The sequence below is a fragment of the Carlito syrichta genome, unplaced genomic scaffold, assembly GCF_000164805.1.
Source record: "Carlito syrichta isolate Samal-C Ts95f unplaced genomic scaffold, Tarsius_syrichta-2.0.1 Scaffold311474, whole genome shotgun sequence".
NCBI lineage: Eukaryota > Metazoa > Chordata > Mammalia > Primates > Tarsiidae > Carlito > Carlito syrichta.
In genome coordinates, this window is record NW_007255570.1 from 206,138 (window position 1) to 229,806 (window position 23,669).

Here is a 23,669-nt window from a genome sequence, read left to right on the forward strand (position 1 = left end):
GTCTCCAAAATAAAGTTGCTGTGGCCACAACTTTGCGTTTTCATTGACCTTCCAGCGGGGAAGCAGCCCAGGTGCAGGTGCCCAAAGCTCGTGTGTGCCCGCTGCCCCGGGTACCTCTCAGCAAGGCGTGCCCTGCCGCCCCCGACCGGTCCCGCAGTCTGGCCCTTTCTTATCTTCCTGTCAGTCCGCCTGTGCCTGGTTAGAAACCGGGTGGGATGAGCTGCCTATGGTAGTCTCTCCTTCCAGAAACGTAGTGGAGAATAGAAATGTAGTGAAACGGAAAGTAGATTTTAGTGCGTTTGTGTTCGCAGTGCACAGAATGGGTCCATTTTTGGAGCACATCATATCTTTTCATGCTCTGTGTCTTTTTTTTTTTTACAACTTGTGCCTTTTTGGAGTATTTTCCTACTGCTTTGCATCTTTCTGTTAGCATCCTTCAAAACTAGTTCCGAAACACTTCTTGGAACCTTTGTCTGGTCACCCTGTAAGAATACGTGCACCCTCAGTGGTTCATGGTACCTTTTTCTTCCATTTGTTATAGCTTGCTTTGTCCTTTTCCAAGTATAACATCCTTCTGTGTGATGCAGGGTAAGATTCTTAACCTCTCAAAGCCTCAGTTTTCCCGTTTTTCTAAATGGGGAAAATAACAGTACTAGACTATTATTTTGATTACAAGAGCTAATACATTTACAACGTTTAGGACCGTTGACCACATTGTAGTCTTTCAGGTAAGTGCTGGTTGCTTTTTCCCCTCACCAGACAGCACTGCAAGAGGACAGGTCTTGGTATCCTCAGAGCCTAGGACAGTAACCACAGGTGTTTGTGGAATGCATCTAGGAGGGTAGGTCTCTGCTGTCTATATTTAGTTGAAGGTATGTTTAAGTGCAGTAGTACTGCAGCAGAGTTACAAATAAAGACAGTGAAAACTGCCTCGGCTTGCTCTGAGGGAACCAGGCTGTTTAAATTGGAGAAGAGATGACTTGTGAGGGAGAGACAGTTGTACAAAATCAAGTTTCAGCAGGATTTCATGCAGTGGTCAAAACTCTGTGGCCTTTTATTTTTTTTAATTTAAATATTTGATAATGGGAGAGTAAAGGATAGAGTGGGGTGGTTCAGGTATGAGGCATGTAGCTGTAAGTCCAATGTGAATAGAAACCTAAAAGTAGAATTCCCCTAGGTGCAGTCATCTATGGCTCCGTCAATCCTGGTGTTTGCATCTGCCCTGGGTTTGGTGCATTCTACATTGCAGTGGGTACCCTGTGAAATGATAGCTAGAGACTGGGGGAACATGGGGAAGGGGCTGACTGATGGAGTGATGGAGAAATACTTAATTCGTGGGTTAGACCTGAAATGTGGATTCTTGGGTTATAGTTGGGGTTAAGGGACTGGGGAGGAAATGCCATATGTAAACTGGAGGCAGGAAGCTTGGATTAGAGAAAGGGTTCACCGGGTCCAGCTCGCTTCCCAAGTTCTATTTGGGCCTCTGGTGAAAGGCCTCTTGCTTCTTGAGACAAATAGGATGGTTCCTATTTGTTTTTCTTTTCTCAAGACTGTGTTCAAGGTAGGTGCTCAGGGAGTGTTTTATTTCAGTGACTGTGTAAATGAATGAGTTAGTTTTAACCTTTTTTTAAAAAAATTGTATACCTTTTGAAAAGGACAGCTACACGTTGAAGAATACTTTTTTAAAAAAATGACTAAAACTTAATTCAAGACTATCACAATAGGGAAGAGTGATTGAATTTAATGCTCTTGAAACAAAAGACTGGAGACTTAAAACGTTAGGAGAGCTAGTGCAAATCTACTTTTTCTTAATCTCTATCATAAAATAGCGTTTTTTGGAATGGGCTGTTTCTATCCCAGTTTATTGGTGAGTGTTATGTAAGGGAGGGTAAGATGTCCTTCTAAGGGATTTCTTCTTAATTTCTTGCATTTTGCTAATTCTTACTTGTTGTTTATAGTTAATGAGGTGTTCATTCCTTTTTGTTTGTTTTAAATCCTAGGTTATGTGCATATATGTCTCCTCTCTCTCTCTGTCTATAGCAACCCTATTAGAGTTAATTTAAAATTTTATCTTTTTCTACTTGGAGTTTTGTGATTGAGTGTATTCTTTTTCTTTGACAATTTTTTAGGATGAAATTCTGAAGGCTGCGGTAATGAAATATGGGAAAAACCAATGGTCTAGGATTGCCTCGCTGCTGCATAGAAAATCAGCAAAGCAGTGCAAAGCCAGATGGTATGTATCAGTTAATAAGTGGAAAACAGAAATGACCTTAATGATGATGAGGAGAATTTCAGTTCTTTGAACCTTATCAAAGAAAGCAGGCATCATAAAATACCAGAAAGTATGGAGTGGGAGATGGGAATTTGGATTTTTGACTTTGCTGTCACTTGCTTCCTGTGTGATCTTAGGCAAGCTGTTTTTCTATCTCCTCTCTCCTGCCCTTGTTTCCTCCTAATTAGGGATGATAATACTTGCCTCTAACTGATGAAGATGTGAGGCTCCATCTAAATGAGTTAATGTATTTGAGAGTGTTTTGTGAAGCACAGAGTCTATGTTTAGGGACAGATGGGGCCCTGCTTTTAAATGAATTGTGTTCCAAAGTTTATGAGTTAGCTGTTTTAGAACTTATTTTTTCAACGAAATGAATTACAAGTAATGGTTAATTTTCTAGGCAAAACCTTCTGGGCCCAGAAGGCTGAGGCTGCAATTAGCTATGATGACCTTTCTCATAATGGAGTTGAAATATTGTATATTGCTACCCTTAGACATAATATAAACCAGCACCACACCTTTGGTATCACCTTTTAAATCACAGGGTAGTGGACACTTTAAGCTATTTGCATGTGTTCTTGGCATGAATGATCTGGCCCCAGCCCCAACCTGTGTGGTGCTAGGAACCTACTTTGGTTTGTACAAGAGTGACCTAATTTCCTAGGCACTTGGATAGGCACATCTGTACTTTACAGATGAAGGTGATTCTCAGGCTGAAGAAGTGGTTCTAATTTCTGTTTTCTCTTAGTGGCACTAAGCTCTTACTCTGATGTTTAGTAGGACTTATGTCCTATTTGAGAGACTCTCATACAACAAAGAATAGATGGAAAAGGTGGATTGAGTGGAGCATTAGAAAAGACAGAGGGATGCTATGGTAGGTTTGATTAAATTTAAAAACATCCCAAATGAAAGCATATGATGTTGTAAAGCATTTAGTGAGTTTAAGTGCTTGAAGAAGTAAGCCAAGGTGTTTTGTGGGAGTCAAAGCATGAGAAAGTACTATGAAAACTAGAAATACTGTAAAAATTGGAGGTAGATTGTTGTATTTCCAAATATTTCAAAACTTCTCATAAAATCTAAGTTAAATCATAATTGAGAAAGAAGGCATATGATCACTATTCAGTCAAGTAACCTTTTTTAGACATTACTAATCTTACGTAATTAAAATACAGTAGGATGTGATAAGATGGGGAACATTGAGTGGTGTAAGATTAATAACACAGTGAATATTCTTTTGTCAAAAAGAACAGTTTTAAGCCAGGCATGGTGGCTCACACCTGTAATCCGAACACTTTGGGAGGCTGTGGCGGGAGGATTGCTTAAGTCCAGGAGTTTGAGACCAGTCTGGGCAACCTAGTGAGACCATCTCTACAAAAAAAAAAAGATTAACCAGATGTGGTGGCACATACCTGTAGTCCCAACTACTTAGGCGGAGGTGGAAGGATCATCTGGGCCCAGGAGGCTGAGGCTGCAATGAGCTTTGATTGTGCCACTGCACTTCTGTCAGGGCAACAGAGTGAGACCCTGCCTTAAAAAAAAAAAAAGAAAAAAAAAAAGAAGCAGTTTAGTAATTGAAGGATGAGAGCATGTGTTTTTCATGTTTTTCAGACACTAAAAGTCAGTGTGTTCATTGTGTAAGTTGAATATTTATGCTAGGTGACTGATTCATGTATAAAATGATATCTTTTTAATAGGTATGAATGGCTGGATCCAAGCATTAAGAAAACGGAATGGTCCAGAGAAGAGGAGGAAAAACTCTTGCACTTGGCCAAGTTGATGCCAACTCAGTGGAGGACCATTGCTCCAATCATTGGAAGAACAGCGGCCCAGTGCTTGGAACACTATGAATTTCTTCTGTAAGTGATTCTTCCAAAGTAGTATAAAATAGGTGTATATGTTCTGAAAGATACTGAATAAAATTTTGGCATTTCCTATCTTTAAACTTTTAATTACAGATGTGAGTAAAACTCAAGGAGCTAAAGCTATTGGATTTTATATTCCAATATATATTCCAAATCTCATGGTTGATCAAGATTATGTTTCCTGTTATCTACTTTTTAAAATAATAATTTAAAAAAATGATACAAGTCATACATGTTCATCATAGAAAATGTGGGGGAAAAATAGGAAAAGAACAAATAAAAGTCACCCATAATCACACTGCTTAAAATTAACTATTGGAACATTTTGGTTCTCTACTAATAGTTTTTTTAAAATTTGTGTGGCTGTACTGCATTTATGATTACGGGCTGTTTGAATCCTATTTCATTTTTGAATTTTTTTTTTGAGTCAGAGTCTTGCTCTGTCACTGCTGAAGTGCAATGACATACTTATAGCCATCTTGACCTGCTGGGTTCAGGTGATCCTTCTGCCTCAGCCTTCCAAATAACTGGAATCACAGGTGTGCCCCACCACACCTGTCTAATTTTTTTTGATTTATTGTAGAAACCAGGTCTTTCTAAGTTGCTAAGGCTGGTCTCGAACCCCTGGACTCAGACAAGCCTCCACCTCCCAAAATGCTGGGATTATAGGTGTGAACCACCACGCCCATCCTTGAATCTTGTTTCATAATGGTTAGAAACACTGAAGTTAGAGATTTTAATATCTCTTTCGAATGAAGTGATAGTAGAAATGCTTTATTTTGTTGAAGCCTATCCACTAGGTTTTTGGAAACAAGAGTGTCAGTGCTAGGCAACCTGGTAATTCTAATACTAAATGGCATGACAGTGACTAACTCATTTTTTTCTAGGGATAAAGCTGCCCAAAGAGACAATGAAGAGGAAACAACAGATGATCCACGAAAACTTAAACCTGGAGAGATAGATCCAAATCCAGAAACAAAACCAGCACGGCCTGATCCAATTGATATGGATGAAGGTAAGTGTATACTTGTGAGAATGTATTTCTTCGGTGACTGTAAACTCCTCAGGTATCTTTTTAACTGGTTTAGTTCCTTTCTGAACTCCTCTATCTTTAGAATCCCAATTGTATCAGCAGTTGTTATTCAGAGTCTCCAAATGTGTCCAGTCTTTTCTATTACAGAGTAGTTGCTCTTTTTGAAAAGTGCCCCTTTATCTTCCTTTTTTAAAATTCACTTAATTAAGCAGTGTTGCCAGGTATGGTAGTGTGTGCCCATAGTCCTAGCTACTCAGGAGGTTGAGGCAGGAGGCTCTCTTGAGTCCAGGAGTTGAAGGCTGCAGGGAGCTGTGATTACACCACACTCCAGCCTGGGCAGTGTAGCAAGACCCCATCTCTGTTCCCTTCCCCCCACCCCTCCAATAAAGAAATTGAGCAGTGTAATACTACTGGGCAGATTTTAGAGGCATGCTCTTGAGGATCCTGTTTCTCATGTCCATTCTATGGAGAAAGGCAACAGGTTGGGCTATTGGGCCTTAGTCTTCTTATTTACTACTACTTTGGCTGTAGGTGGGTCGTTTAATCTGTGTAAGAAGGCAACACTTCAAGACTATGCTGGCTGAGGTGAGTGGATTGCCTGAGCCCACGGGTTCGAGACCCACCTGGGCAACTTGGCAAGACCTCATCTCTACAATAATTCAAAAAATTAGCTGGGCGTGGTAGCGTGCGCCTGTAGTTCCAGGTACTTGAAAGGCTGAGGCGGAAGGATCGCCGGAGCCCAGCAGGTCAAGGCTGCGGTGGCCAGGAGCGGCCACTGCACTCCAGTCTGGGCGACAGAGTGAGACTCCGACTCAAAAAAAAAAGACTGTGATGGAGACTTAAGATGGTTCTGTGAGACTTTGAGTCAAGAGATAGGAATTCCACAATAGCAAAGATACGGAATCAACCTAAGTATCCCTCAGACAAATGGATAAAGAAAATGTGGTATACGTACACAGTGGAATACTATTTGACCATTAAAAAAGAATGAAATTATGTCATTTGCAGCAACATGGATGGAACTGGAGGTCATTATGTTAGGTGAAATAAGCCAAGCACAGAAAGACAAAAACTGCATGTTCTCCCTCATATGTGGGAACTAAAAAGTTGAGTTTATGGAGGTAAAGAATAAAATGATAAATACCAGAAACTGGGAAGGGTATGTGAGTGGGGGGTGTAGAGATAGAGAGGTCAGTTAATGGGTAAAAGCATACAGTTAGATAGAAGAAATAATTTTTAATGTTTGATAGCAGAGTAGGGTGACTATAGTTAGCGACAATGTATTGTATATTTTAAAGTAGATGGAAGAGAGAACTTGAAATGTTCCCAACACATAGAAATGATAAATACTCAAGGTGATGGATACCCCAAATTATCTGACTTGATCATTATATATTCTATGCATGTAACAAATGCTTGTAACCCATAAATATATACATTAATGAAAACAGAATCAGGAGTTGGATTTTAGACCCATGTTTGCCACTTAGCTCTTTGACCTTAGTTAAGTCTATAATCTTCTTGAGCTTCGATTCCCTTTCCTGCTAGATGGAGAATGGTAATATCTACTTTACCTCACAGGGTTGTTGTAAAGCACTCAGTGAATATTTGTTGTATGGTAAGGCAAGGGAGGGCATTGATCCCGGAATTTAAGTTTCCATGTGATTCCATTGGACAGTCTTGTATAGAAATTTTTCTAAGGCATCAGTAGTGACGTTCTCTTCTGTAGAGCCATGAAAAGTGTATTGGACAAGAGAAATATTTCTTTTCTTTTTTTTTTTTTTTTTTGAGTTGGAGTCTCACTCTGTCGCCCAGACTGGCGTGCAGTGGCCACTCCCGGCCACCACAGTCTCAACCTGCTGGGCTCCGGCGATCCTTCTGCCTCAGCCTTCCAAGTAGCTGGAACTACAGGCGCGCACTACCACGCCCGACTAATTTTTGATTTTATTTAGAGATGAGGTCTCGCCAAGTTGCCCAGGCAGGTCTCGAACCCGCGGGCTCAGGCAGTCCACTCACCTCAGCCTCCCAAAGGCGTGGGATTATAGGCTGAGCCACCGAGCCCGGCTAAGAGAAATATTTCTGAGGAAAAAAAAATGTATCCAATAATAGTGATTTCCTCATAATTAAATAGTTTTTATAATTTATAATTTATGCTGTGCCAGTTAGTTGATGATAATGAAACATATGTTCATTGTACCCACTGTTTTATGAGTGCTTGTTGGATACTTTACATATTTCATTTTACTTGGCTCTTCAACATCTTCAAAGTAGGAATTGTTATTCCACTTTTATAGAGAGTTTTATAGGGAAATGTGCTCAGGGAGGGTAAATTAGTGACTAAGGTCACATAGCTGCAAATAGTGGGCTTAGTTTTTAACTTAGGTTTTTTTAACTTCAAAACTCACACTATTTTTATTATACTACACCAAATAATGAGTGTGTGTGTGTGTGTGTGTGTGTGTGTATAACATACATATTTTTTCTTCTCATTTTATGTACTAGGGTATGTCTGTTACATAACCTTGCTTCTTTTGGAGAATAACTTAGTTTTTCTTCTCTTTATTTTTGCAGATGAGCTTGAGATGCTTTCTGAAGCCAGAGCCCGCTTGGCTAATACTCAGGGAAAGAAGGCCAAGAGGAAAGCAAGAGAGAAACAATTAGAAGAAGCCAGGTATGTATGGATATACAGGGGAATAAAAAGTGTTTCTCTTACTCTCACTTAACAATCAGCACAGAGATTTCTGTGACCAGATGTGTGCAAGCAGTTCTGTAGTGGACACCAGCCAGGTGTTCTCTAATTCAATTCTGACATTATCTTCCTGGAGATAGTGCCAGATCACACAGGTTGAGGGCTCTTGTAGGACTGAGCCCTGTGTCTGATGCTGATTGTAAGCCCTAGGTTATTTTGCCTGTTCTTCTGACCAGTCAGCAACAGGGTTTCCACAGCCTTTTCCTTGGTTCCATTAATTTGCTGGAGTTGCTCACAGAACTCAGGGAAACACATTAACTGGTTTATTACAAGGGATATTTTAAGTGATAAAAATAAACAACCAGACGAAGAGATGCTTAAGATGATGTATGAAAGGGTCCCGAGCGCAGGAGCTTCTTTCTGTCCCTGTGAAGTTGGGACTTGCCACCCTCTCGGCAAGTGGATGTGTTCATCTTTCTGGGCGCCCCCACATATTTGGCTGTTCTCAAGTTGTCTTTTGGGTTTTTATGGAGGCTTCATTACGTAGGCACGATTGATTACATCATTGGCCATTGCTGATCATCTCAGTCTTCAGCCCATCTCCCCTCTCTGGAGTTTGGGGAATGGGACTGAAAGCTCCAACCCTCTAGTTCTGCCTTGGTCTTTCTGGTTGTAAGCCCTCATTCTGAAGCTACCAGAGGGCTACCAGCCACTCAGTTATCTCACTGGCATACAGACAGACATTTAACTTTTAAAATTCCAAGGATTTTGGGAGTTGTCTGCCAGGAAACACAAATGAAGACCAGTGAATTATATTTCACAATATCACAGTATGGTTGTCTCTATCCATAGTTCAATAATTAGTCTATACATCCTTAAGAGCAATAAAACTGCATGATTTATCAGTCATATTGGATGACTTATAATTGGAATTGTCCATTTCCCATTTTGCTAATATTCCTTAGCTTTTTTTATTATCCTGAAAAGTTTTTAATTTTCCTCTGACCATTTTAGAGTATTTATAGAAAAAATACATGTTTTTAAAAATTTTGTGAGCCATGGCAGAAGTAATGCTGTTTACCTAGTACGTTGGATTTGTTATGTTGGCATAGGAGAGCTTCATTTGTTGTGTCCTTATTGGAGTTAGGTGGTTGGAGGACCCATGTGACCCTACGTGACTTTTGCATGACTGCCAGTTAGTTACTCTCCTTGATTAGTGTTGGGCTGGCACTGGCTGTGAAACAGGAAACTCAGCTGAACATAGAGGGAGTTAATGGGTCTAGGACCAAATTTTAGGCTCTCATAGAAATCTCCATTTAAAAAATTAGTGAACATATATAAGGCATTGTCTTTTACCCAGGATTTTCTTCGCTTTCCCCTTATTTTATCCTTTTGGTTAAATCCATGGCTGATATTGTTCCCAGTGACCTGGAAACCAAGATGAAGTAGATAAAGGGCAAATCTGAATTGTGTAAAAGGTTATTTGCTTTTGAGATTCAGGCATTGCAATAACCTCCTGTTGATGAAAAAATGCCAAACTCTAAAAAATATTTTAAGATAGTTTATTATGGCCAAAATGAGTGACCTTAGGCCTGTGGCACTGTCCTCAGGTGGTCCACTGTGGTTGAGGGATAACTTGGTTATATGGTATTTAGGAAGACAGGAGTCACAGGTAACCATAAATCAATACGGATGAGATTTACACTGGTTGAACCAGGAAAGCGGAACATTTTCAAGGGGAGAAGTACCTGTAGGCTATGGGTGGATTAAAAGATCTTCTGACTGACAACTAGTCAGACGTAATATCTAAGGAGTTTTGAAAACAGTAAAGGAAACGGGCAGCTTGAGGAAGATAAGGGAGCCTGGTTTCTTGATCTGTAGAAGTTTATGGGTAGTGAATGACTTCAAACAGCAGGTAATTGTTTTAAAAGCTGCCAGGTGAGCATGGATCAATCAATCAAAATGTAAAATAAAACAAAGCAAAAACAAAAAAAGTGCCAGAGTCCCCAAAAGACAGCTTTACAGGGTCATAAAATACTTTGATTTTCCTTCTTTATCTGCCAGAGCCAGGTTGGAGAATAAGTCACATTAAAAGTTAAGAATTTGGCAAGGAAAGGAGAAAGTCAGAGGTGGTTACTTCTTAGCTTACACAGTGCCTTTTGTGGTCCCCAGGCTGGCTCAGAAGTGCTTCTTGACCTGATGACTAACATTGGGTTGATGGTTTCTCCAGTAATGAATGGCTTTGGAGTTCCAGATCCTGGGATGGAATGGAGGATTCTTTCAAGCCTGAAGGTGCTTGTTGTCAGAGTTGGCCAATCACTAGCCTAGAATAGTTAACTTAATGTGGGAGTATGATTAGCTTGGGATAGTAAACAGCAATAGGAAGTACTAAGTTTTCTACCATTCTCAGCCACCCTTCTATTCTGTACACTATTTAGGATTAAGAATATGAGAAAGACTGAAAAAAATTAACTTTTCCATTTTTATCCATGGTTATGTGGAAACAAATTTTTGGAGCCTTTTAACCACGTGGATTGGGCCTGTGATTTAGCACATGCATGTGTGAAAAATCTCCCAAGTATGGCTAGCATTGATGGCTTTAAATAGATTTTTGCAGATTTCAATATATCCCACAATTTCCTACAGATTGTTTTGTAGAATCTACTCATCTTTATTAGTTATATTTTACATATGTCTTACAACAGGTTGGATTGGCCTATATGTAGTGCAGGACTGTTTAATTTAAACGTTAAATTATAGATATATCTTAGAACTTAATGCATTTTTATTGATTATAAAAATAATACACTTTTCCTGCCAGTATTGTTAATATTTCATTTTGGAAATGGTTGATATCATGCTATATAGCTTGGTTATTCACTTAGTATTACGCTATAAGGGTTTTGTAACGGGATTTGAGGTCTTTATTTTCTTTATTTAAAGAATGAAATTACTTTAAGATTTTGAAATATCTTTCCAAACCTTTCTCAGTATAGATGGCATTTACGTGTACGTTATATATACACTAACATTTATAAAAAATTAGATCATACTGTATACTGTATTAATATGAAGTCAACTGTTAATCTTACTGAGGTTCCATTCAAGTGTTGAATTTCAATTTTTGTCTTACTGCTTTTAGATTTTCTCCTTGTCTTTGTCTTACCATTTTTATATGGTGTGTTTGTGGATTTCTTTTTGGTTATCTTATTGGAGTTTGTTGAGTTCCCTGGATGTGTATATTAATGATTTTCAATAAATATGGGAAATGTTCAGCGATTATATATCCAAATATTTTGCTTCTTTCACTTATCTCATTTTGGTATTCCTATTACGTGGTTCATTTAATGGTGCCCCACATTACTCTGAGGTTCTGTTTATATTTTTTCTTTTTTCTTCTGTTCTTTGGATTGCAATAATTGTTACTGGTCTGTTTTCAAGTTTGTTAATTCTTCTGCCAGTTGAACCTTCCTAGTGAAGTTTTCATTCTGCTTAGTAATTTTCAACTCCAAAATTTCCATTTGGTTCTTTTTAATCATTTCTGCCTCTTTACTGATATTCTTTAATTGTCATCATACCTTCCTTCTTTAATCATGGTTTCTGTTAGGGTAAAAATCCCAGTAGGGGCCTCCAGAATGTTAGGTCAGACTCACTGAGGTTGTGGGTATCTGGGTGTGATCCAGTGATACGCGAAAGATGCAAAGAATTGCAAAGAAGTTAGATTGGAAAATTTTTTTTTTTTTTTTGAGTTGGAGTCTCACTCTGTCGCCCAGACTGGAGTTCAGTGGCTCCGGCGATCCTTCCTCCTCAGCCTTCCAAGTAGCCGGCATTACAGGCATGTGCTACCACGCCCAGCTGATTTTTTGGTTTATTGTAGAGATGAGGTCTCGCTGCCCAGGCGGGTCTCGAACCCGCGGGCTCAGGCAATCCACTCACCTCAGCCTCCCAAAGGCGCGGGATTACAGGCTGAGCCACCGAGCCCGGCTTTGGAAAATATTTAAAAAGTAAATTAGAGAGAGGTAGGGGAGGGGGCCAAGACTAGGAGACATAGCAGCTGTAGCTCAAGGAGCCACATGGTCAGACCGTGGCTTAGCAAAACAATGGTGAATGGGCAGAGAGAGATATAGATATTGATTGATTCAACCCCGCCCCAAGGTAGGGTAGGGGGCCAAAACCAAGAAACATGTAGCTATAGTTCAAAGAGGCATGTGACATACCAGAGTTTAACAAAGTAATGGCAGCTGGCTGCTTGGAGTCAACTCTTTTTAAACTTCCCCTCTGATGGGGCAAGGTTATTAAGGTGATTGATTAGGTGGTAGTCTGCGCCATGTCATCACAGAGGTAGGTATGCACAGGTACTGATGTCAGGTGATGGACAGCAGGCAGATGAGTGGGTCAGTCACATGACAGTTGCCATACTGATGGGGTCTGTGCCATGAAGGTCATGAAGAGCTGATAAGGTTAACTTACTTATGAAACAGGTTGGGGAGGGGGTTGTAAAGCAATTATCAGTAGCTACTTCTGAGAAACTGGTTCTGTCCTTGACTAGTGATCAGAGGATATAATGAACTATTAGAGAAATATGCTAAACAGTGTTAAAAAAAGATTGCTCCTTGGGTATATTGACTCCCATGTTATGTCTTTTCAGTTCCCTTTTGTTCTTGGAACATATACGTAATGGCTGTTTTTGAATCTTTGTTAAATCTGACATCTGTTTGCTCTCACAGGCAGTTTCTGCTGCTTGTTTTTTTTTCAAGTGTTTAAGTTATACCTTGCTATTTCTTTGCATGTCTTAATAATTTTTGTTGGAAACTGGACATTTCAGGTGATATGTTGTAGCATTTCTGAGTACTCTCCCTCCTGGTTTATTGTTATTTGCTTATTTACTTATTTGGTGACTGACTTGACTATTTTAGTGAAGTCTATTCTTCCCCACCCTTCCCCCCCAGATGTGAAACCTCTGTTGTTACACTTAAGGGAGGCACTGTCTTGAGTATGCCCACAGTCATGCTGGGATGGCATGTTTTGGGCAGGACTCACTTTGACATCTCTTTCCCTGAGTGCACCCAGCTGCTGAGGTCCACTAATTGCCAGCTGTTTGCTATATTGTTTTCAACAATACCTGGGGACATAGATTGCTTTACTAACTGATCCAATCATATTTGAGCTCCTTTGAAGGCATAGTTCCTTAGGTCTGTGTTTGAGATTTTTTTCTAACTCCAGGAAACTTCCCTGTTTCTCCCTGGCAAACTAGTAGACATGCAGTTTCACTTGTATCTCCAATGAATCTTTGTTGTGCTTCTTCCCAGATGCCTTTTACCACAACTTCCACTGTTGTTGAGTGTGCCCTTAGGCTTGATCTTCTCTACACTCTTGCAAATGAAGTCAGTTCCTTTAGGGAGAGATTTGGAGTTCTCTGTTCTGTTCTGTGTTCTGCTTCTTCTCTAGGGCTCTGACAGTGCTTGTCTTTGAGAGATGGCCCTGCTTTATAAACTCAGTATTTGGTAGGGAGTGGGGTTAAGGTGGACAGCAGTCCCAGGTCTCTTTGGCTTGCCTTTCCCACTGTGGCAGCCTCATCCCATATAAGCTGGGACAAGGGCTATCAGACTTCCAATTTTCTCAGCAGCACTGTGCCCTAGAAGGAAGGGAGCTCCAATTCTCAGCCACTCTTGATGGGACTTAGCCTCTGCAGTAGGCATCTGGTGGCAGGATGAGAAAGCTAATATCCTGGCTGCACCTGTATATAGTGGTGTCTCCTCCCTCAGCTGGGGGAGAAGGAGAGAGTGAGTGAATCTTGATTCAGATACCACACTCTTACTTTTCTTATTGAATTTAAGTAGGTTTTTTATTTTTATTTTTTTTGAGTTGGAGTCTCACTCAGTTGCCCAGACTGGAGTGCATTGGCCGCTCCCGGCCACCGCAGCCTCGCCTGCTGGGCTCCGGCGATCCTTCCACCTCAGCCTTCCGAGTAGCCGGAATTACAGGCATACGCTACGACGCCTGGCTAATTTTTTGATTTATTGTAGAGATGAGGTCTCGCTGCCCAGGCGGGTCTCGAACCCGCGGGCTCAGGCAATCCACTTACCTCAGCCTCCCAAAGGTGTGGGATTACAGGCTGAACCACCGAGCCTGAAGAGTTTAAGTAGTTTTTTAAAAAAATTAATGTTTATATATTTACTGTATCCCCTTTAGATCCTTTCCAGGGACTTTTACTGATGGCTTTTAAAATATTTTAGTTTTCTTTTTTATTTTTTTTTTAGTTGGAGTGTCACTCTGTTACCCAGACTGGAGTGCAGTGGCACACTCGCTGCCACCACAGCCTCCATTTGCTGGACTCAGGTGACCCTTCAGCTTCAGCCTTCCATGTAGCTGGAACCACAGGCATGCGCCACCATGCCCAGCTAATTTTTTAATTTATCGTAGAGAGGAGGTCTGGCCGTGTTTCTCAGGCTAGTCTCAAACCCCTGAGCTCAGGTAATCCTCTCGCCTCTGCCTCCTAAAGTGCTGGAATTACAGGTGTGAGCCACCACACCTGGCAATAGTTATAGTTTTCATCAGTCTTTTTGGGGAGTGGGTAATGGAGTTCCTCATGCTGCCTTGCTGGAAGTCTCTTATATGTATATTGTTTTGTAACTTGTTTTCACCCCTTAATACTGTGAATAACTGTTTTCATCATTAAATCATTAACAATATAGCCTTAGGGGGAAATAGAAAGGAAAAAAATAAAAACAAAGAGTAATTCCACCCACCAGTGATTACCATATTTTGATGGACATCCTTCACACCTCAGCATGTACTTACTGAAAAAGAGCTGCTTAAAATTCTTACATATTGCTCTGTAATGTGTAAACTTTATAACATTTTTTACCCAGCACTATGTCATGGGCCTCTTTCTATATCAGAGTAGATTTATAGCCTTTTAAAAAGATTGTATAGATGGCTGTATAATATCTTGTAGCTATGTTATAAAATCATTTAATCTCTTGTTAATGGATGTTTAGATTGTGTGTAGTTACTCACTATTATAAACAGTGCTTGGTGAACAGTTTTGCAGTTATGTCCTTGCTCCTGGTTTAATTCATTTCCTTAGACTAAAGGCTTAAGCATGAAGTTGCTGGCTTAAAATATGTGATTACCAGCCAGTCACGGTCGTTCTCACCTATAATCCCAGCACTTTGGGAGGCTGAGGTGAGAGGATTACCTGAGCCCATTGGTTCAAGACCAGCCAGCCAGGGCAACTTGGTGAGACTTTATCTCTACAATAAATCAAAAAATTAGCCGAGGTGATGGTGCATACCTGTAGCCTCGACCTGCTGCTAGGCTCAGGTGGAAGGATCACCTGAGTCCAACAGGTCAAGGCTACAGTGACTGTTAGCGTGCCAGTCTACTCTAGCCTGGGCGACAGAGTGAGACTCCAACTCAAAAAAATATATATGTGATTACTTTTAGGCTTTTGATGTGTATTTCCAACTTATTTTTGGGGAGTGCTATACCAGTATATACATTCTCATTACTTGTACAGAAGACTGTCCATTTTTTTCTCCTTTGCCGTTAAAACAAAGCAAAAACTGAATGGTATTCATTTAGATAGGCACAAATGGTATTTGTCAATTTAACTTGTGATTCTTTAATGATTAGTTAAGTAAAACTTTTGCCATTTAGCTATTTATATTTTTTCTTTTTCTTTTTTTTTGAGTAGGAGTCTCACTCTGTCGCCCAGACTGAAGTGCAGTGGATGCTCCCGGCCACTGCAGCCTCGACCTGCTGGGCTCCAGTGATCCTTCTGCCTCAGCCTTCCAAGTAGCCATGCGCTACCACGCCCGGCTGATTTTTTGGTTTATTGTAGAGATGAGGTCTCACTGCCTAGGCAGGTCTCGAACCCGCGGGCTCAGGCAATCCACTCACCTCAGCCTCCCAAAGACGTATATTTTTTCTTTGTGAACTATTTGCTTCCTTTGCTCTTCCCACAGTGATTTTAAAAAACTTGCCTAGTCTTTTTATATTTTATCATTCCTAATATTAATTGCAAATACTTTTCCCTACCTTTTGCCTTTTAATTTCATTTATGATTTTTAAATAGTGCTGCAGTTATAAAATTTAAATTCCGAAGCTGTTATTCTTCCTTCGCCATTTATTTATTTAATATATATTTAGTAGGATATTTTCATCCAGTGATAAGATAGGTACTTAGAATTTATTCCAGTTTTTTCTTTTTGCTTTATTAAGTGTGTGTGGTTGTACCTTTATTCCAAAACTGGAATTTATTTTGGTGAGTGGTGTGAAGTGAGGATTTATATGACTATTTCTTCCCCAAATAAGCAGATAGCTTTCCTGACCCTTGGGCAGTCCATATCTGCCCCATGGTAGATGATTTTTGAGGTGATTTTGCATTTTTTTTTCCTCTGAGGCGTCTTGCTGCCCTCCAGAAAAGAAGAGAACTTCGAGCAGCTGGTATCGAAATTCAGAAGAAAAGAAAAAGGAAGAGAGGAGTTGATTATAATGCTGAAATCCCATTTGAAAAAAAGCCCGCTCTTGGTTTTTACGATACTTCTGAGGAAAACTACCAGGCTCTTGATGCGGATTTCAGGAAATTAAGACAACAGGATCTTGATGGGGAGCTAAGATCGTAAGTTACATTGCAGATTTTGGAAATTGAAAGGTATAGTAGGAGTTTTATGAAGAGCTAAGTATTGTCTTTGTCAGAGCCAGATTTTTATTACTTATCAGACTGTGGCCTGTATGTGCTTTTGATTATTTATTGAGTTCATGTTTCTGAGAAGAATCAGTGACCCTGGCTGTCATGTTTTTAGTATAAAATGCTGTTGTGGCTCTTGAATTATGACACTCAGGTCTTGGTGAATTTACTGACTCACAACTTTATATTTGTGTACATTTGTAAATAGGTTATTTTTACTAATGACTGAAGGAATCTGTCAAAATTTAGTCTGTTTTGACTTCTAGTGAAATTTTTAACTTTGTTTTTATTAAAATGAAATTAAAAGATAAAACATTACCAATGTATCTTGTGTTTTCACCTTGATGGCAGTAGGTAGGTATATTTATAAAATGTTTGTCTTAGATTGTAAAGGATTTTGCCTATTTCTAGAGATTTTTAGTTTCTTTAAATTTCATATCTGAATATTATAGGGAGAGCATTTTTATGCTTATCAAGGAATTTTTAACTTTCTTACTCTATGTTGACCTTTTATTTCTGTTGACATGAATTGTTTTAGAGCAACTGTTACCAGCCACTGTAAAACAGGTTTTCCTTTTTCTTTTTCTTTTTTTATTATAAAGATGTGGGGTACAATTCAGTGATAGGTATACAAATGTTGATTATGCAGGTACCCTTGAAAATAGGTTTTTTTCTTGCATGTGCCCCGTTGTGTTTATTTTTCAAATTAGGACCTTGCTTTAGGTAGGCTGTACAAGGAAAGAGATTGAAGAGGAAAACTAATCATTTGGAAGGAGTAGACTAGATGGGAGGAAAGGAAGGGGGAGGTATTCCTGGAGCTTTGGAAGACTGCCTTGAGCTTGGCTTGGTGTCATTTGACAGCTCTGAAATATCCTTGGAAAAATTTTGTGGAGTTTTAAGATCATCAAAGCTTAATAATAGTTTTAAGGGGAAATTAAAAAATTCACAGCGTGTTTTAATTTTATCTCCTTCATTTACTTATTTTCCTTTTTGCCTACTTGTTTTCATCCTTTTGTATGCACACACATTTTTATTGAATATAATCACAATATAGGAATTGTTTTCCTTTTGACATACAGTGTTTCACTGTCACAGTCTTTACATGTATATGTCTTAATATTTGGTACTTCAGCTACTTAGTGTGGCCTATTAATAATTTGATAGCTATTCTAAGTATGCATTCATCTTGAATGTGGTAAGTAAGCAGTGGTGTTGTAGGGAACAACTTAATGCATATTGTTTGTGTGTGTGTTTAGTTATTTTCTTAGAAATGGGATTATTTGTTCAGAGTACTGTATGAGTCTTTATATGGTTTTTAATGTTACTTTCTATATGTAACTTAAAAATCTTTCTTTCTCTACCTTGATTCATGGCAGTGAAAAAGAAGGAAGAGATAGAAAAAAAGACAAACAGCATTTGAAAAGGAAAAAAGAATCTGATTTACCATCAGCTATTCTTCAAACTAGTGGTGTTTCTGAATTTACTAAAAAGAGAAGCAAACTAGTACTTCCTGCCCCTCAGGTAATCTGATAAAAAAGTAATTTTTTCATTGTGTGAATTTCTGTGCTTAAATTATTTATTCAGCAAATGATTAAGGGTCTATGTACCAGGCTTGGGCTCGGTGCCCTTAAGATGTTCACAGTCTGATGGGTGAGCCACACATAAATATAAGTCATTGTGATATGTGATAAATAAGCAGCAGCTTCTTTTTATAAATTATTATATCAGATCTTAAACTACTCATGTGATAGCTTAATAAGTAATTGTCACATCTCAACAGTTTGTCAACAGGTTAGGGCTTCAGGCCTTTCTTTAGTAGCTGACCAGAATAAAGGTGTGGTTTGTTCTTCCGGACTTTTAGCTGTTTTCATTCAGCAAAGAAGTTTTGTTGTGTCATGCTTCTTTTTGTTGAGACAACAGCTGTGAAAATCAATGTGGGAGTTGTGGAGAAGATAGATACAAATGTTGCCTCATCTAGCTTATTACAGGCTCTATTCTTTTGACTTCATTATGATTGGTCAGAAACATGGGAACTGTGAGTAACTTTTTTTGTTTTGAGTAGTACAGCTTTGTTGAATTGGATAAGTTTAATAGAGCAGAGGAAAGGTCTCAGGAGTCCAGAAGAGCTTCTTTCCCCAAATGAGTGCATTGGTTGCATCAATACAAGATTCTTAGGCATAAACTCATTTTGTCATATGCTGCTGCTCCTAGTAGAGGTGTTTCTTAAATTGAAATTTTGCCTATAATTTTTTTTTTCTTAGAACGCCTTAGTACATTTATTTTGATAAAATTACTAAGATAACACCTTTAGGTTTTTTTTAGGAAGCTGGTGGCTCACTGAACTCTCTGTGTGATATTTTAATTGGTTTTCTTTTTTCTCATATTGATAAATAGTTTTGTATAAGCACTGCTACATTATGTTCTTGGCATATTAATATGTTGATTCGAAAGAATTCTGGTATAGAGATACAGCCTTTATAGCTTAATTCTATGTCATATATGGATGTTTCCACTGTACTATGAGAGAGGACCCAAAAAAACCCAGAATTAATTTATTAAAAGTTGTGTATTTATTCTTACATGTTTAAACTTGCCCCTCATTTGATGCAGTACATTTATTGAGATACTTTTTCCACTGCTCAAACTAGTTTTTGAACTCATCAATTTTGATGCCTTGCAGTGCTTCTGCCATTTTTTGTTTCTATCTCTTCCTTTTCCACACCTGCAAAACGTTTCCCCTTGAGGACTTATTTCATTGGTTAAACAAAGAAGACACCACTCAGGGCAAGATCGGGTGATTAGGGAGTGTGGGGCATGGGAGTCATGTTGTTTTTGGTCAAAAACTGCTGAGTGCGCAGCACTCTGTGGGCAGGTATGCTCCTTAATCACTCATTGTGAAATGGGCAAGTGTGTTGAAAGAATCTCCAAAACAAAATTTCACTGAAACTGAACACAGCCTCTCACAACAACTCTAGCTGGTACACTGATACCAGTAGGTTCCTGCAACACATATCTAGTGGGGAAAGCCTGTACCACAAGGCGCCCAACCTACAAAAAAATGGTTCCAGTTTTTTTGAGTCCTCCCTCATATATAGGGAAGGCTTTTTAAAACTTAATTATGGAAGCTTTCAAAGTCATAGAAGTAAGGTGAGTAATACAGTGAACCTCTGGTACTCATTATGTAGTTTGAGCAATTCATTTTTCTGGAATATGGAAATTTAAAGCTGTATGGGTTCTCAGTTAAAATGCTGCTTACTGTGATAACCGTGTCCTTTTAGATTTCAGATGTAGAACTCCAGGAAGTTGTAAAAGTAGGTCAAGCGAGTGAAATTGCACGTCAAACTGCCGAAGAATCTGGCATAACAAACTCTGCTTCCAGTACTCTTTTGTCTGAGTACAATGTCACTAACAATAGCATTGCTCTTAGAACACCACGAACGCCAGCTTCCCAGGACAGAATTCTGCAGGTAAGGAGTCACACAGTAAAATGAACCTTTCACTTTTTGTCCTTAAAATTATCATGAAGAGGAACTACATGGTTTGGTTGTGTTTTTTTTAGGGTAAACACTTTGAAACTGAGTCCTCAATGCATAGTTTCTAGAGCATTTCTGTAGTAGAGAAGCTAAATCAGCAGATTCAGTAATTAGATGGTTTTATTTCTATATTTATTAATTTATAACTTTTTTTTCGAGTTGAAGTCTCACTCTGTCGCCCAGACTGGAGTGCAGTGGTCACTCCTGGCCACCGCAGCCTCGACCTGCTGGGCTCTGGCGATCCTTTCACTCAGCCTTCCAAGTAGCTGGAACTACAGGCGCACGCTACCACGCCCGGCTAGTTTTTGATTTATTGTAGAGAGGAGGTCTCGCCAAGTTGCCCAGGTGGGTCTCGAACCCTTGGGCTCAGGCAACCCACTCACCTCAGCCTCCCAAAGCACGGGATTACAGGCTGAGCCACTGAGCCCGGAATTTATAGCATTAGTCTTTTGTATCTGTCAGTAAAGCATCACATTTTAAAATTTTATGTTGCCTAGCAATTCTAGAAATAAATCAGATTTCCTTGTGTTTTTGTACTTAGCATAGTATATTGGCAGTACAATCTCTAATGTATGGATATACACAGCTTTGTGTGTTCCCAGGGTGTCTGCATGCCAGGGAGTACCTCAACTTACAGAACACCTTTGAGTTGTTTAGTATCTTTGTATCTCATTTTCTTTTCTCTGCTAGTTGAGAATATATTTTCAAGGCCTTGCTTTGAGTCGAATAGCTGTGTAGCGCTTAGCCAGAAAAACAGTTGTGCTCTTCATCTTTTTCCCCATAGAGGTACCAGTTACAACTGTTTGTTTTTACTCTTCTTTTGCTAAGATGTTTACTGGTCATTGAGTGTGAGTTTGATTCAGTTTTCGGCACTACCTGTTGTTTTTTCCACATAGAATTTGACATCTGGCTGTCTCTCTCTCTCTGGCATATATACATACTTTTTCTATTCTCTCTTCTTTCGTTATTGTTACATATAATTTTGGTTAGCTCCATATTCTTGGTTTATCTTTTAACCATAAACCCTGTTCATTGCTGAGCCATGAAGTACCTTATAATTTGTATAAGTATTATGTTCAGTATACTATATAGCACACTTCTAAACTTCACTGTATAGTATTTTCTTTTTCTTATAGTTAATACTTATTTCATTCACTTGCTAAGTTTTTTGATTACTTAGCACTAATTCAGCTCTAGACTCTATACCTGCCATGTCAATCTTCTTTAATTTCGTTTAATCTTGACTTTGGATATTCTGATCTTTTTGAAGAAAAGTCTGTCTTAGAACTTCTGAATCCTCTTTTCTGGACCAATTACTCTTCAGATTTTGTTTGCAGCTTATAAACAGATTTTGTTTACTGCTTGATTTTCCTTCACCGGGACCCCGGAAAGTTCTTTGGATCCCTCTATCTGGATCCCGTGTCTTTGGCTTTCTTGGTTTGCTCTCTTGTTAATGAAGCTTCAGTAGCTCTCTTGTTAATTATCCTTCAGTAGCTTTCTGAGAAAAAGTTCATAGGTGGTAGAATTTTTTTTTTTTGAGTTGGAGTCTCACTCTGTTGCCCAGACTGGAGTGCAGTGGCCACTTCCGGCCACTGCAACCTCTACCTGCTGGGCTCCGGCGATCCTTCCACCTCAGCCTTCCAAGTAACTGGAATTACAGGCATGCGCTACCACGCCCGACTGATTTTTTGATTTATTGCAGAGATGAGGTCTCGCTGCCCAGGCGGGTCTCGAACTCGCGGGCTCAGGCTGTCCACTCACCTCAGCCTCCCAAAGGCGTGAGATTACAGGCTGAGCCACCGGGCCCGGCAGGTGGTAGAATTTTTAAAAATTTAATTTAGTTTTCTTCATCAACAAGTAAAAATTAAATATATTTATAGTGTATAGGATAATGTTTTGATATATGTATACCTTATAGAATGACTGAATCAAGCTGTTTAATATGTACCTTACCGCACATACCATTCTTTTTGGTGTGGTAAGAACACTTAAAATCTCTTCGCAGTTTTCAAGTGTACAATATATTGTTATTCTCTATAAGCACTGTGATATAGAATAGATCTCTTAACCTTATTCCTTCTGCCTAACTAAAACATTGTGGCCTTTGACAAACATTTTCCCAGTTGCCCTACTCCTCAGCTTCTGGTATTCACTAATTTACTCTCTGTTTCTTTCTTAGATTCCGCATGCAAATGAGATCATGGGGAGTTTGTCATTCATTGTCTATTTTATTTTACTTAATGTAATGTCCATCACGTTCCTCCGCATTGTCACAGATGACAGGATTTCTTTTTTAAGGCTGAATAGTGTTTTACTATGTATATATTCTATATTTTCTTTATCCATTCCTTCATAGGTAGACACTTAGATTGATTTCAAAGGTAGAACTTTTGAGGCCTTTCACATCTGTAAGCTCCTAATCTAGCCTCCTATTTGACTGATAGTATAAGTGGGTATAGAATCTCAGATTGTAATGGTTTCTGTTTACAGTTTTGTAGGTAGTACTCCAGGACCTTCTGGCTTTCACTGTTGCTGTTGGAGACTTTCTATACCATTCAGATTGTTAAGAGGAAACCTGGTTTTTTTCTTTCTCTGGAACCTTATATGATCTATGACGCATGTTTCTTGGTTTGGGTCTTTTTCAACCACTGTGCTAGGTGCTTGGTGAATCTTTTCATTTTGAAGACTTAATACCTTCAATTTTGGAAAATTATTTTGAATTAAAAAAATTTCCTCCCTTTTTGTGCTCTCTTTATGAACCTATAATTTTCCTATTAATTCCTCTTCAGTTTTTGGTCTTTGGCTTTCTTGTATTGATTTTTGTTTTGTTTATAGATTTTCTCAGTTTTATCTTTATTCAGTTTTTCAATTTCTGCTGTCATATATAATTTGTAAGTGCTCTTTAAAAAATGTTCAGTTTTAATGTCTCCTTTTTACTTCATGAGTATCTTCTCTATTTCTCTGAGACTATTATTGATGGTTTTCTTCTTTTTTTTTTTTTTTTTTTTGAGTTGGAGTCTCACTCCGTCGCCCAGGCTGGAGTACAGTGACACGCTCACAACCACCCCAGCGTCAACCTGCTGGGCTCTGGTGATCCTTCCGCCTCAGCCTTCTGATTAGCTGGAATTACAGGCATGTGCTACCACGCCTGGCTGATTTTTTTTTTTTTTTTTTTTTTGATTTATTGTAGAGATGAGGTCTCACCAAGTTGCCCAGGCGGGTCTCGAACCCGCGGGCTCAGGCAATCCACTCACCTCAGCCTCCCAAGGCGCAGGATTACAGGCTGAGCCACCGAGCCCGGCTTAATTTTTTATTTATTGTAGAGATAGGTCTTGCCAAGTTGCCGGGGCTGTTCTCGAACCTGCAGGCTCAGGCAATCCACTCGCCTCGGCCTCCCAAAATGCTGGGATTACAGGCTCAGCCATTAATCCGGCCAAATGGCGATTTTCTTTTGCATTCTGTCTTTCATATTGGATGCTTCCTCAAATGTCTGGTGCTCTTTGCCTGTATCTAGGGGTAAGTGGGGGACAATTACAAACTGACTAGGAACTCTTTAGGTGTGGATTGGGCTCCTTTGACTCCTGG

General features: G+C 39.3%; 1 protein-coding gene across 2 annotated transcripts in view; it reads left to right on the forward strand.

The window, feature by feature from the left end:
- The window catches only part of CDC5L (cell division cycle 5 like), a 64,250-nt gene that overhangs the window by 690 nt on the left and 39,891 nt on the right, over window positions 1–23,669 (forward strand). The window contains exons 2-8 of one of the 2 annotated variants that reach the window (XM_008068692.2): window positions 2,130–2,233; window positions 3,967–4,128; window positions 5,022–5,149; window positions 7,739–7,838; window positions 16,264–16,482; window positions 17,928–18,072; window positions 19,830–20,018. In XM_008068692.2, coding sequence (XP_008066883.1) covers window positions 2,130–2,233; window positions 3,967–4,128; window positions 5,022–5,149; window positions 7,739–7,838; window positions 16,264–16,482; window positions 17,928–18,072; window positions 19,830–20,018 — 1,047 coding nt within the window. The remainder of the gene's footprint in view (window positions 1–2,129; window positions 2,234–3,966; window positions 4,129–5,021; window positions 5,150–7,738; window positions 7,839–16,263; window positions 16,483–17,927; window positions 18,073–19,829; window positions 20,019–23,669) is intronic. The other variant, XM_021717887.1, reaches the window with a different exon arrangement.